This window comes from Sprattus sprattus (assembly GCF_963457725.1).
Source record: "Sprattus sprattus genome assembly, chromosome: 3".
Classification (NCBI taxonomy): Eukaryota; Metazoa; Chordata; class Actinopteri; order Clupeiformes; family Clupeidae; genus Sprattus; species Sprattus sprattus.
In genome coordinates this window covers 27,708,494-27,723,493 of record NC_137922.1, presented here as the reverse complement: position 1 = coordinate 27,723,493, position 15,000 = coordinate 27,708,494, and the positions used below count along the sequence as shown (strand labels likewise).

The window sequence follows — 15,000 nt, the reverse complement described above, 5'->3', positions numbered from 1 at the left end:
GTTTTATTTGGTTTCAGCCTTGATACAAGTTATACTATACAACTATACAATACAACAGTGGTGCAGTACAGCGTGTTGAAATGTACATGTACGAAGGAAAAATATAGATGTTGCCTACGAGCGAATATAGGTGTTGCTGAAGACATTTTCCAACTATTACTGCTGCATTAGAAAGCCTTGGGCTATCAATGAGACAAGTTGTGTGTGTGTGTGTGTGTGTGTGTGTATATGTGTGTGTGTGTGTATGCACACACTCTTACTGCTGCATATGAAAGTCATGGGCCATCAATGAGACAAAGTGACCCAAAACGGCAACCATAACACCTCTATCCAAAGTGACTTAGAATAGCGTCTTGCATTGCTGAGGAATTGAAACCCAGGTCAGCTTCTTGTTATCCAGCATCACTAACCACTTAACCACCCCTAATTGTGCCACTCAGAACTGGTATCTACAGTATTGTGACAGGCAAACCAACAGATCAAAAACATTTGTTGTTGGTGTCATGACAACAGCTAGCCTTGAAATATTTGTGGACTATTGGGAGTTTTAGAGGTGGATAAGATGTGCTAAATATTTTTTTCTCATGAAATGTTTTGGAAAAAACTATACCACAGAAATAGTTCATGAAACATACTGCTGTTATGTAACATTTCACAGCATTTCAGATTACAGTAATTTGGTGACATACCTTATTTAGTTCTTTCCTTTTACAATGCAACACTAAAATAAATTAACACATAACATATGCAGCTTTTAATGCTTAAAATGTTTGTGTTTTTCAATTCATTGTATTTTGCCCCTGTAGTCTCTGTTCCTAAAACAATTTTTTTCAAAGCATGCCTCGGTTTCTCTTAGCCTGGTGACACCAGCCTACGTATTTCCGCCTGAATTGATTTAAAGCTCATACTCAGTCTGGCCCAACCCCACCTAACATCGTTTCCAGGCTTCACCCTACAACCGCACCAATCAGCGAACAGTTCAGAGCTGTGACGCAAAACTCGCCTTGCCGAGTTGCTTGTAGTCCAGCAGAGTTTGTAGTTTACCAGCGACGGAGGAAGAGACACGAAAAGCTATCGGAGAAGTTGTCTCAACTCTCGAGAACATCAGAAAATGAAAAGGAGAACAAAAGTTTTATGATTGGAAAGGACGTCGTAGCTCTTCTCCCAACTGGCTTTGGGAAGAGTTTAATCTACAAGATGGTCCCGTTAGTAATGGAGAGACTGGGGAGACGTTGCTGATTGGTTAAGGGAACTCCAATTATTTTAAACCTCAAGATAAGCACCCGCCCATCTCGGAAACGAAAATGCATGGGGTTGTGCCAGACTGACTGACGAAAAGAAATGGAGTCACAGGCTGGTAATGGCCAGGCTAGGTTTCTCTTAGCTCTACACACAAATCCCAAAACCACTCACACAAAATGCAAAACCCTTTATATCTCCTGCAAAATGCCACTTTGGTTTCAAAACACTATTATGTCACCTCAAAAGGGTATCTTGTTTTCAAACAACAAACACAGACCATTATTTGAGTAGACATTCTAAGCATTGATTGAACACTGATGTGCTCAATGGAAAACACTACTATGAAATGGGAAAACACTAGTATGAAGGCCTTATCAGGAGTATTATGCCTTTCCATCTTCAGTGTTACTGTACACTTTCTCCTGTTGTAAAATATTGTAACTGTATAATGTTTTAACTCAAATATAAAACAACTCACAAACAGTAACGACTAACAGTAAAGATTTCTTTTTTTTCAAAAGTGCTGTAGCCTTTACATCAGAGCAAACACAACCAAATGTGCAGATGATTTACACAGAACAAGCAATAGGATATTGATACAGTCAACAAAAAAAAGAAAGATAAATGTAAAATAAAAAAGGACAAAAAAACTAGACTGCATCCTGTTCTTGCTCAAGACAATATCGACAATTGTTGTGTTGTGAAAAATCTGAAAATACAGTAACATTTGATTGGATTACAATACAGTACAGTAATGTTTCTGTGCTGATAGGACGTAATCAGTTGTGGAAACGTATATGACTTACTTGCACATAGTCATATCATACTGTAATTGATTGACTCTATCAGAGTTTCTGTCAAAAGGCACCCTGTACACCTGCTTCATTCTCGAGGTGTTCTGCCTTAGAACATGGTCCATTGTGGCTAGGCTCACTGTATTGATGTTTAGGAATATGTCTTGGTCATCAATGGTTGCACTTTGTATTTGTTTATAATTTTACAAATACAGTACAATGTTAAATATTCTACAGTAAATACAAGAATACTATGCTCCTGATGAGGCATTCAAACTAGTGTTTTACTGTCATAGTAGTGTTTCTTACCCATTCTCTCTTCTGAATGTCCGGAGAATCGGTGCAATTGAGAAGCAGCTTATGTTTGGTTGAACCCTCTGGCCAGCCTTGCCAGCCTCCTGCATGGTCAACCACATGGTTGAACACATTGGCCTGAATCTCATCAGAGATACAGTAATGGCTCTCCGTCTTGCTCTACCTCTTCATCATTTTCCTCCTCCTCCTCCTCTTACTCTCACTCCTCTGCCTCTTTGACCACCACTCACTTCAATGTTGCCATAAATTGTTCTCCAAACTAGGAGCTAAAGTTTTGATTTCAAATTGCACAACAGCTTTGGAAATGGAAGTTTTGTCATTTGAATAACAGTGTGTTCTGTCTGAAAGCAAGGAGGTTTTGGCATTGATAAACTGTGCAAAGTAGAGAGGATAGTGTTTAGTATTTTGTAGAAAGTGTGGTTAACAAATGAAATCTGTGTCTAAAGCAGAGAATTGTGTGTTGTGTTTTGAAGAAAGTGCAGCTAACAATTGAAATCTGTGTCTAAAGCAGAGAATTGTGCTTATAGTTTAGCAGAATTGGTTTAGGGAGTTGGCACTTGGGTATAGTGTTCAGAGAAACCGAGGCATGCTTTGAAAAATTGAGTTTTAGGAATGGAGAAAAACTGTAATATTGATGTTGCTAGTCTTTGGTCTCTACGTATGCGGATACTAATTATAATGTTCTGTGGGCTGTGTGTGTTTGTGTGTGTGTGTTGTTATTGATGATGTTGATGTGTTCTGTGCTGCTGGTGTGTGTGTATGTGTGTGTGTGTGTGTGTGTGTTTGTGTTGTGACTGATGTTGATGTGTTCTGTACTGCAGGTGTGTGTGTTGAGCTGGAGGTGTGTGTGTGTGTTTGTGAGTGAGCGTGTGTGTGTGTGTATGTCTGTTTGTGTGTGTGTGTGTGTGTGTGTTGTTACTGATGTTGATGTGTTCTGTACCACAGGTGTGTGTGTTGAGCTGGAGGTGTGTTTGGGCTACGTCAGAGACGTCTACACACACTCAGCGCTCTTCTCTGGAGAATAACACCCTGACACACAGACACGCACTAAGCCCCGCCCGCCTGGAATGGGGGACACCAGCACCTCGAATCTGATTGGTGGGAGCTACTGTCCGCTGGGCGTCACAGCCTGAGAGGGAGGGGCTTCACTTGTAGGGAGAACCTAAGCCACGCCCAGCTCTGCTGACCTCACCGCTGGACCATGTTGAGATCAGGAGAGTTGCCATGGATACCGTCAACATCGGCTGCCCTGATGACCAGCGTGCACCTGTTGGTGTGGTGCGTTGCCATGACAGTGTGGTCGTCGTCGGGTGTGACTGCCCAGCAGCACCCCATTGTCACCACGAACTACGGCAAGCTGCGGGGGCAAAAGACGGCGCTGCCAAATGAGATCCTGGGGCCCGTGGAGCAGTACCTGGGCATCCCCTACGCCCTGCCCCCGACGGGAGAGCACCGCTTCCAGCCGCCCGAGCCGCCCCTGTCCTGGCCTGGCATCCGCAACGCCACGCAGTTCGCCCCCGTTTGCCCCCAGTTTCTGGAGGACCGCTTCCTTCTCAACGACATGCTGCCGGTCTGGTTCACCGCCAACCTGGACACCGTGGTCACCTACGTGCAGGAGCAGAGCGAGGACTGCCTGTACCTCAACATCTACGTGCCCACAGAGGACGGTATGTGCTCTCTCTCTCCTTCTCTCTCTCCTTCTCCCTCTCCTTCTCTCTCTTTCTCCTTCTCTCCCTCCTTCTCTCCTTCTCTCTCCTTCTCTCTCTCCTCCTCTCTCTCCTTCTCTCTCTCTCGCCTTCTCTCTCTACTTCTCTCTCTCCCCTCTCTCTCTCCTCCTCTCTCTCCTTCTCTCTCCCCTGTACCTCAACATCTCGAGCCCACGGAGGACGGTATGTGCTATCTTCTTCTCTCTCTTCTTCTCTCTCTCCTTATCTCTCCTTTCCTCTCTCCTTCTCTCTCTCCTTCTTTTGCTCCTTCTATCTCTTTTTCTCTCTCTACTTCTCTCTCTCCTCTCTCTCCTCCCTCTCCTTCTCCCTCTCCTTCTCTCCCCTTCTCCCTCTCCTTCTCTCCCTCCTGTACCTCAACATCTACGTGCCCACGGAGGACGGTATGTGCTCTCTCTCCTTCTTCCTCTCCTTCTCTCTCTCTTCTTCTCTCTCTCATTCTCTCTCTCCTTCTCCCTCTCCATCTCTCTCTTCTTCTCTCTCCTTCTCTCTCATTCTCTCTCTCTCTGTTTCTCTCTCCTCTCTCTCTCCTCTCTCTCTCCTTCTCTCTCCTTCTCTCTCTCCTTCTCGCTCTTCTTCTCTCTCTCCTTCTCGCTCTCCTTCTCTCTCTCCTTCTCTTTTCTTCTCTCTCTCCTTCTCTCTCTCCTTCTCTCTCTCCTGTACCTCAACATCTACGTACCGACAGAGGACGATTTGTGCAGTAATCTATAAAGTGAACAATCCCCTCTCTACACATGATCTACTATACTGTATACATTAATCTATAAAGTGACCAATCCCCTTTCTACTCATGACCTACTGTGTACATTAATCTAAGTAGCTGATATTCTCTCTACACATGATCTATACAGTAATCTATAGAGTTGATCCTGGAGTGGACTCTGTAATTAATCTGTAGTGCAGCCAATCCCCTCTCTACTCATGATCTATACATTAATCTGTAGTGCAGCCAATCCCCTCTCTACTCATGATCTATACATTAATCTGTAGTGCAGCCAATCCCCTCTCTACTCATGATCTATACATTAATCTGTAGTGCAGCCAATTCCCTCTCTACTCATGATCTATACAATAATCTGTAGTGCAGCCAATCCCCTCTCTACTCATGATCTATACATTAATCTATAAAGTGTCCAATCTCCTCTCTACACATGATCTATACATTAATCTATAGAGACCTCTACACATGATCTGCACATTAATCTATAGAGCTGATCCTGGATCAGACTCATGATCTATACATTACTCTATAGAGTGGCTGATCTCCTTTCTACTCATGATCTATACATTACTCTATAGAGTGGCTGATCTCCTTTCTACTCATGATCTATACATTAATCTATAGAGCAGCTGATCCTGAAGCAGACTCAGTGCCAGTTCTGCGCCAGGCTTCTGCTGTCAGTCTGGTATCTAGGGTAAGGGTCAGTGTGGTACCTCCGCTCCTCAAGGGCGATCCTCTGACATGTGCCGACGTAGCCGTGGTTACTGTGCGTCACCTTGACAGCACTCCAGAGAGTGTTTACTACAGCTGAACATCTCCACCAGCGGTCTGCCCTCCGCATCACTGTAGCCATAGCAACGCTTAAATAGCACAGGAATACTTTTTAAAAATCATCTGTAAAAACGTTTTTACATGATTGTGGTAAAAAGCCTGCTGGGTATGAATATGGTGATGAGGCAGGAGAGGGTGCTCGGAACTGACAAGAGATCCTCATGGATGGAAAATCACCAGCAGTCAAATCTCTCTATCAGAGCAATGGAAAGGAAACGAGTACAGTATGTGTTCTCCTGTGGGGAACATCTAAGTGTTCTAAAGAACCTCTAAGTGTTCTAAAGGGAACTTGTACAGTATGTGTTCTCCTCTAAGTATTCTAAAGGGAACTAGAACAGCATGTGATCTCCTGTGGGGAACCTCTAAGTGTTCTAAAGGGAACTTATACAGTCTGTGTTCTCCTGTGGGCAGGGCCGGATTAACAATTTTCTGTGCCCTGGGCAACAAGGCTCAAGGCCCCCCCCCCCCCCCCCCCGCCGCCAAACAATCGTAAAGTCGCTATTATCAAGATCATAGCCTACACTAGTGGAGATGTATGTGTGCACAAAAGCCTCAGCATAAAGTGCATGCATTCAAGAGACCATTCAGACGCACAAATGTGCATAACTTTTTACAATTAATCTTTAACAGAACTTGGTGGCTTGATGAGTACTTATCTTGAAAGCAAACAGCTAGGTAGGCCTTAACTTAAAACCATGGAACATTTTAAAAATGCAAAAATGTGAAATTATCACCAACCATGAAGCAGGCAATTAGTGTGTTTTTAGTAAAAGTAAACCATTGGCTACACTGTTGCATGTAATTTCAAAGTCAAGATCATGTTTATTGTATCACAATTCAACATTTGATGTTGATCACTTCACTACTATATATATCCTTATTATTTTTATTTAAACAAATGGACCTTACAACTGGCCTCTCCTTTAAAGACTGAACTCATGACTACACAAACATTATGAGGCCTAATGACCTATCTTTACTTTTAAAACTTCTCTCATTAACACTAGGGGTGGGCGATATGGGCAAAAAAGAATATCTCTATTTTTTTTTCATTTTGACGATAATTAGACGATATTTAAAACAAATGTGATTGGAATTCTCAGAGTTATACCTTCTTGGAAATTACAATAATGGGCACAATTAAGGAAAACACTTTTTTATTGTCTTTAAACAAAAATAACTTAATTGAACTGCAATGCAGAAATATTGAACTCTTGAAATAAAGTGCTCCATGCATCCATGAGAATTATTGCACATCAACAGCAGTGATTATGGCCTTAAACTTAAAATTCTGTCCCGGATTGTACAAAAATACAAATACATGAGCATTCGAGCATGGATTGGGACGATTTTTTCTGTCCGAGCCCGGCCCGGTCCGACAGAATAGTAACCGAGCCCGGACCCAGTCCGACAGGCATTCAAATATTTTTTTTTTCGAATCCGAACCGAGCCAGAAGGAATCAATCTCAACTGTTCATAGTAGCCTACTAATGCCACATTGACGTACGTTTTTTTTATGAATAGCCTGGCTTTATTAAACTGAGGCATCAACAGTTAAATGCTCTCTCACACAAACAAGCGCTGTTAAACGCACAAGCGTGCACAATAAGGCCAATAAGTATATTTAAATTAAATGATTGACATTGCAAGAACGTTTAGTAAAATGGTGCGGCTCCTTTAAGAAGAGCACGTACAGGGAGGGAGAATGGTGACGCATAGTTTGGATGCAGCGTCAAAGATTTATGTGCTGTAACAGTGTTAACCAATATGTGAGTAACGTGAGTTTTAATAAATCATAGCGTGTGTAATGTGTAGCTATTTCATTCCGTTTGCTAAACTTTCCTGCTGTCTGTATTTACTAACCAGCAGCAGACGTAACGGGAAGGGAATTAACCCGAAGTTAAAAACATGTAGGCTAATCTACTTCGGCCATGGAGCATTTTACTCCCCTGCAATCTCCAACTACGAGACAGCCTCCGACAGCAGGAAAGGTTAACAAACGGAACGAAATAACTACACATTACACACGCTATGTTTTAATACAACTCACGTTTTATGCTATACCAACGGAGGCACAACAGACATCACCATGCGCTGCCAGGACTGCGTTCATAACGTGATATTTGTCAACAACGTTGTCAAGTGCCCCTTTGATGTCATGGGCCCTGGGCAAGTGCCCAGTTGCCCTAATGGTTAATCCGGCCTTGCCTGTGGGGAATTGTTAAGTGTTCTAAATGGAACTAGTACAGTCTGTGTTCTCCTGTGGGGAACATGTAAGTGTTCTAAAGAACCTCTAAGTGTTCTAAAGTGAACTAGTACAGTCTGTGCTCTCCTGTGGGGAACTTTTAAGTGTTCTAAATGGAACTAGTAAAGTCTGTGTTCTCCTGTGGGGAACATCCAAGTGTTCTAAAGAACCTCTAAGTGTTCTAAAGGGAACTTGTACAGTATGTGTTCTCCTCTAAGTGTTCTAAAGGGAACTAGAACAGCATGTGTTCTCCTGTGGGGAACTTTTAAGTGTTCTAAATGGAACTAGTACAGTCTGTGTTCTCCTGTGAGGAACCTCTAAGTGTTCAAAAGAACCTCTAAGTGTTCTAAAGGGAACTAGTACAGTATGTGTTCTCCTGTGGGGAACCTCTAAGTGTTATAAAGAACCTCTAAGTGTTCTAAATGGAACATCTAAGTGTTCTAAAGGGAACCTCTAAGTGTTCTAAAGGGAACGAGTACGGCTATTGATCTGTTTAATGTCTGTGAATCACCCACTCCTGAGACCACGCGTCTCAAACACACATACACACACACACACACACACACACCTGAGACTGTCTCAAACACACACACACACACATAGCTCACAGTCTGCTCTGGCTCAGCATCTGAACCTCACTAAGTAAACACTATCGATACTTCAGTTTCACTGCAACACACACACACACACACACACACAGACACACACACACACAGACACACAGACACACACACACACACACACACACACACACAGACACACACACACACACACAGACACACACACAGACACACACTATAGCATCTGAAGCTCAATACATCAGCATAATCTGGACCGCACTAAACTGCTCTCTCAGATGTTCCCCACAGGAGAACACATACCTTTCATGTGGACTGAACAGTCCTGTCAGAATCACAATAAAATAGTAAACAGAAGCAGTGTGTGTGTGTGTTTGAGAGAGAGAAAGATTGTTGTGTGTGTGTGTGCGGTGTGTGTGTGTGTGTGTGTGTCTTTGAGAGTGAGAAAGATTGTGTGTGTGTGTGTGTGTGTGTGTGTGTGTGTTTGAGAGAAAGATTGTGTGTGTGTGTGTGTGTGTGTGTTGTAGTGAAGCTTAAGTACTGATAGTGTTTACTTAGTAAGGTTCAGATGCTGTAGTGTGTGTGTGTGTGTGTGTGTGTGTGGCATAGCCCCATCATGTGAACAGAAGCAGTGTGTGATGGAGGCATGTGGAGGTGGAGGTAGAGGAGACGACGGCAGTCATTATCTTACCAGAGTATCATGAACAGACTATCTGCTGTTAGTTACACCATGTAGCTCAATGTCAAGCCCAGTCTAACCTAGCCTTCAAAGCTGTGTCATAGGCTACTCATGGAAGAGTTATGCGTGGGCTCTGTGTGTGAGTGTGAGCTCTTGCGAGTTCTGTCAATCACTTCGCAAACATTGCTTAATCAGATGCAGTAGCTATGGCCTGGCCTTGGGCTAAAGTAGTTTAGCATAGCAGTAGCTATAGCCTGGCCTTGCGCTAAAGAAGCTTAGCTTAGCCGTACAGATAATGCGTTAGTGTCCTTACATTTCTGTGAGAGCCCTGTTATTGTTACGCTTTGAGTGTGATGTGCAGGACCCAAACGCACGACTCAGAACACAGCAGGAGATGGAAGGGTAAACGTTTTACTTAACAGTCTAAGAGAAGGCAAACAGATCCAAAGGGCTTAGGCAAAAGAGAAGTCGTAGTACAGTCCAGGGTCAGGAACAGGAGAAACTTAATTTACTGAGAAACAAACACGTAACATTGACTCCAAGAGCAACAAGAAAACATGGACTATATACACACACACAACAGATAACGAGGGACAGGTGAGAACAATCAAGGTGGAGCAGACAATGAGACACAGGTGGACTAAACAAGGGGAATTAACAGGACACAGGAGAAACCAATAAGACAAACAAACCGGGTGATGATTGGGAACAGGTGAGGGACAACAACAAGAGGGCACATGGCATACACAAACAAACACAGGAAAGCACATGGTAGAAGGCACATGGTGGGAACAAGGAAGGGCAAGGACTTGACAAAGGAACAAAGATCACAAGACAACACAGGGGAGACAAACTAGTAAACAGAACAAGGACAGAGCACAGACCTTACAGTTATAGTGTGAGCTCTGTCAGTTGGTTAGTGAAGGTGGCAGTAGGGGCGCAGATAGCACTGGGACATGTCCCCTCCAGATTCATAGTGACCCCAATCCGTCCCCACCATTCTCCCTACGTAAGGTGACTAGTATAAGTTAATCAGTTAACTCTGCACAGCTGATTAGGCGATGTTAGCGTCCCCCCCAGTTTAAAAATCCCATCTGCACCGCTGGGTGGCAGAAGCTTAAGCTCCCATGAGTGACTGGCTTAGCCTGGCAGTTAGAGTCTTCAGAGCCCTGCTGTTGTCATCGACCATAAGAGTCCTGCTAGCAACTGTGGCTAAAGCTAACGCTGAGGTCCTGTCATGGGCCATAAGAGTCCAGCTAACATCTGTGGCTAAAGCTAACGCTAAGGTCCTGTCATGGGCCATAAGAGTCCAGCTAACATCTGTGGCTTAAGCTAACGCTGCAGTCCTGTCATATTTCTGCTAAACCCTTGTAACTGTGCGCTGTCCGTGGCCACAGCTAGAGCTCATAGATACGTTTTTAATAGTGGCTTTGGACTGCCACTGCTGCCACTGCTGCCCTTGACTGCCACTGACTGCCCCTGACTTGCCACTGACTGGTGTATTATGTAAACCCAAGCAGGTTTTAATAAGGCCAGTGGGGGAGTACAGGCGGTGCTGGATGGGGTCCACATGCAGCTAGCAGCGCCAGTGGTCTGGGTCTGTCTGAACCCTCAGGGTGTGATCAAGCAACCCAACGCGCACACACTGGTCACAGCACACGCTAACTGTTAGCGGCGCCCAGCTACACATGTGGAAAGGGCTAAATGTGTGTGTGTGTGTGTGTGTGTGTGTGTGTGTGGCACATGTGGAAAGGGCTAAATATAGACCAGGCTTTGGCACAGGGAGAGATTAAGAAAGAGAGGTGGAGGAAGAGGAATGGAAAGAGGGGAGATAAAGAGAGAAGAGAGAGAAGAGATGGCAGAGAGAGAAGAGAGGATGGAGAGGGGGAGGGAAGACGTTGGAGAGAGAGAGGAGAAAAGAGGGGGGTGAGGAGAGAAAGAGAATAGAGGATAGGTTATTGAAAGAAGAGAGGATGGAAAGAGAGCGGATAGACAGCAGAGTAAGAGAGGAGAGGAGATGATAGAAAGAGAGAGGATAGACAGCAGAGAGAGAGAGGAGAGGAGATGATAGAAAGAGAGAGGATAGACAGCAGAGAGAGAGAGGAGAGGAGATGATGGAGAGAGAGAGGAGAGATGGCAGAGAGAGAGAGAGGAAAGGAGAGAAGAGAAGATGATGGAGAGAGAGAGTCGGGTGAGGAGAAAAAAAAGGAATGGAGAGAATGACAAAGAAAAGAATGGAAGCAGCAAGAACTGAGAGGAGAGGAATAGGAGAGAGAGGGAAGGAGGGTGGGAGGGAGAGAGGGAGGGAGGAGAGGAATAGGAGAGAGAGAGAGGGATGGAGGGAGGGAGGGAGGGAGGAGAGGAATAGGAGAGAGAGGGAGGGAGGAAGGGAGGGAGGGAGGAAGGGAGGAGAGGAATAGGAGGGAGGGAGGAGAGGAATAGGAGAGAGAGGCATAGGAGAGAGGGAGGGAGGGAGGAGAGGAATAGGAGAGAGGGAGGGAGGAAGGGAGGAGAGGAATAGGAGAGAGAGGGAGGGAGGGCGGGAGGAAAGGAACGGGAGCATCAGTGAGAGAGGGGGAGGAGAAGCTATATAAACGGATTATTAGACAATCGGAATATAAGTGTGCCAATGGCTCTAATACTCATGTCTCCTTCAGTGTACAAAAGGTTTAATACTCATGTCTTTCTCTCTCTCACGCACTCATGCAAACACACACACACACACTCTCACAAACAACCACACACACACAAACTCAAATCCCATTGTGTTGTCTGTGCTCCACTGAACACTGCATCATTTGCTGAACTGTTTGAAGTATTGCCTGGGCTCAATTGGAGGCTGTGTGCGGTGTGTGTGTGTGTGTTTGTGTGTGTGTTTCCAACAGCAGAGCCTCATACATGTTTATTAGGAGATTAACATTGCCTCTCGACCTTTGACCTCCCCTGATTGGACTAATCTGATTGGTCGAGGGGCGTCCAAGAGCGAGTGGATGTGACTGATCTGAGAACAGTAGTCAGGAGCGTGTGTATATTATAATATTTAATAAATATCTAATATAAATATAATTATGTATATAATATATATACAGTATAATATGTTTGTGCTCAGTGCAGAATGTCATGTTGGATTATGTGAACTGAGTAAAAACCGATTGCAATAAGCAATAGGTGAAATGTACTGCAATTTGACACAAACTGAAAAAAAACAGCTCAACAGCATACTCATGTCTACAGCATTAACAGCTCTGTGTGGGGCTCTCAGTGTGTGTGTGTGAGAGCTCTAACAGCGAGTACTGTCAATCACTATGCAAACATTGTTAAAGCACGCATTGATTTCAGACACAATAATAATAAGCAGGAAAATGTATAGTCATTATTGGAAAATTGTAGAGGAACAGCTAGCATTCTAGCATCAGAACACTCCTGTTAGAGACGTAACGATTGCATCATATAAAATTTGATAAATTCAGCTGCCCATCAATTGGTGTGAAATTGCAATGCAGAACAATCCAAACAATCCAAGCAATTGCAATATGTTTTTATTAAATTGACGTCATTCAATCATTCAATATGCACTGAGGATATACGGTACTATTGTACCTCCAGACACAAACGTCTCTAAATGAAATGCTGGCGACCCTAAACGTGCTCAGCTAAGACCAGGTCCAACTGCCAGACCTCAGGCTTTGGAAGCCGATAAGTGTGTGTGAGTGGTTTGTGTACGGGGGTTGGAGCGGTCCAGTGTACATGTCTGAGGTTGTGCAGCTATTTTCAGATTGGTCTTTAGCACACACACACACACACATACACACACACACACAGCCTCATGCACATGCAGATTAACTCCACTGCTGCGTCCAACACACCTGCCCTGAGAACAGACGGCAGGGATGAACAGCTTGTGTGTGTGGGTGTGTGTGTGTGTGTGTGTGTGTGTGACTGCAAGTGTGTGTGTGTGTGTGTGTGTGTGTGTGTGTGACTGCAAGTGTGTGTGTGTGTGTGTGTGTGTGTGTGACTGCAAGTGTGTCTGTGTGTGTGTGTGACTGCAAGTGTGTGTGTGTGTGTGACTGCGGGTGTGTGTGTGTGTGTGTGGGACTGCAGGTGTGTGTGTGTTTGTGTGTGTGTGTGTGTGTGTATGTGTTTGTGTGTGTGTGGTCTGACTGTGTGTGAGTGTGTGACTGCAGGCGTGTTGTGGGCATGAGTGTGTGTATGTACTCCTGCGATTTAATCATTACAGCATAAATAGGCTAAGACAGACCTCTTTAAGCATTTTCACGTGATTCTCACGTCAAAGTTCAACTTTAAAACTGTTCCAACTTATTTGGAAACACAACTATGTCAGGGTGGAGTAGGTTACTGCATTGATTAATTGAAAGAACATCTGCCGTGAACACACACAGACACACTCACACACACACACACACACACACACACACACACACACACACACACACACACACACACAACCATCCTCTTGTCTCTGCTTCTCCAGTGTCCCTCTGCTATTTTTGCTCACAGAGGTCACACACACACACACAGACACACACACACACACACACACACACCCACACACACACACACACACACACACACACACACACACACACACACACACACACACACTCGCCCTGCAGTCTGGGATGCCATTAATAGAGCAGAACATTTTATCTCTTGTCAGGGAGGACATCTTCTTTATGCAACAGACACTTCATGTCCAGATATTTAAAGGTATTTCCGTCTCAAAGTCTGAAAAGTGTGTGAAACCCAACTGAACCTTGTATGTGTATGTGTGTGTGTGTGTGTGTGTGTGTGTGTGTGTGTGTGTACATTTAAATCCATTTAGTGTGAAACACAACTGAATATTGTACGTGTATGTGTATGTGTGTGTGTGTGTATGTGTGTGTGTGTGTGTGTGTGTGTGTGTGTGTGTGTGTGTGTGTGTGTGTGTGTGTGTGTGTGTGTGTGTGTGTGTGTGAATGTGTGTGTGTGTGTGTGTGTGTGTGTGTGTGTGTGTGTGTGTGTGTGTGTGTGTGTGTGTACATTGTTACGCCCCAACTTTAGTGGCTCTATCGGGCGAACAAACAATCCACCACTGACCCAAGTAACTTCTAAAACACCTTTTAAAAGTACCAAATCCATGGGATTTATTAACAGCAAGTACACAACACTACATGACATGACAAAATCCCAGGATGAGAGGCAGCAAGACCAGCAGTCCCCACGCAAAAAGCCTCTCCTCTGCAGCAGGAAACTGGAGTCGTTAAGTGCTGCTTGATCACCTGGCCAGGTGTATCTCATCTGGTCAGGTGCATCTCATCTGGCCATCAGTGGGAACACAACATGGGCGGAGCTACAGAAAAGGGAGGGAAAGTGACAAACAAAGAACACAACACATGTGGTCGTAACAACATTTAAATCCATTTAGTGTGAAAGAAAACTGAATCTTGTACTTGTATGTTGTACATTTAAATCCATTTAGTGTGATGGAGCCATCTTCCCAGCTTCTCTTCACAGCTGGATCTGTTCTCCCAGTGTCCATGTTCTCCCGTCTTCACAGCTGGGTTGTGTGTAGTCAGGTGATGACAGACAGTCTGACAGACAGAGAGACAGACGGAGAAACAGACGGAGAAACAGACAGAGACAGACAGACAGAGAGACAGACAGACAGAGAGATAGACAGACAGAGAGGCAGACAGAGAGACAGAGACAGACAGACAGACAGAGAGATAGACAGACAGAGAGGCAGACAGACAGACAGACAGACAGAGACACAGACAGACAGACAGACAGAGAGACAGACAGACAGATAGACAGACAGACAGAGACAGACAGAGAGACAGAAAGAGAGACAGATATAGAGACAGAGAGAGA

General features: G+C 44.4%; 1 protein-coding gene across 3 annotated transcripts in view; it reads left to right on the top strand.

The window, feature by feature from the left end:
- Window positions 1-3,552: 3,552 nt before the first annotated feature.
- nlgn4xa (neuroligin 4 X-linked a) overlaps window positions 3,553-15,000 on the top strand; it is a gene marked incomplete at both ends in the record, with an annotated part of 95,189 nt that continues 83,741 nt past the window's right edge. Inside the window, one exon of one of the 3 annotated variants that reach the window (XM_080835210.1) lies at window positions 3,553-4,018. In XM_080835210.1, the coding sequence (XP_080691336.1) occupies window positions 3,553-4,018 (466 nt within the window). Of the gene's footprint in view, window positions 4,023-15,000 lie in introns of all 3 variants that reach the window. The other 2 variants (XM_080835212.1, XM_080835211.1) reach the window with 2 other exon arrangements.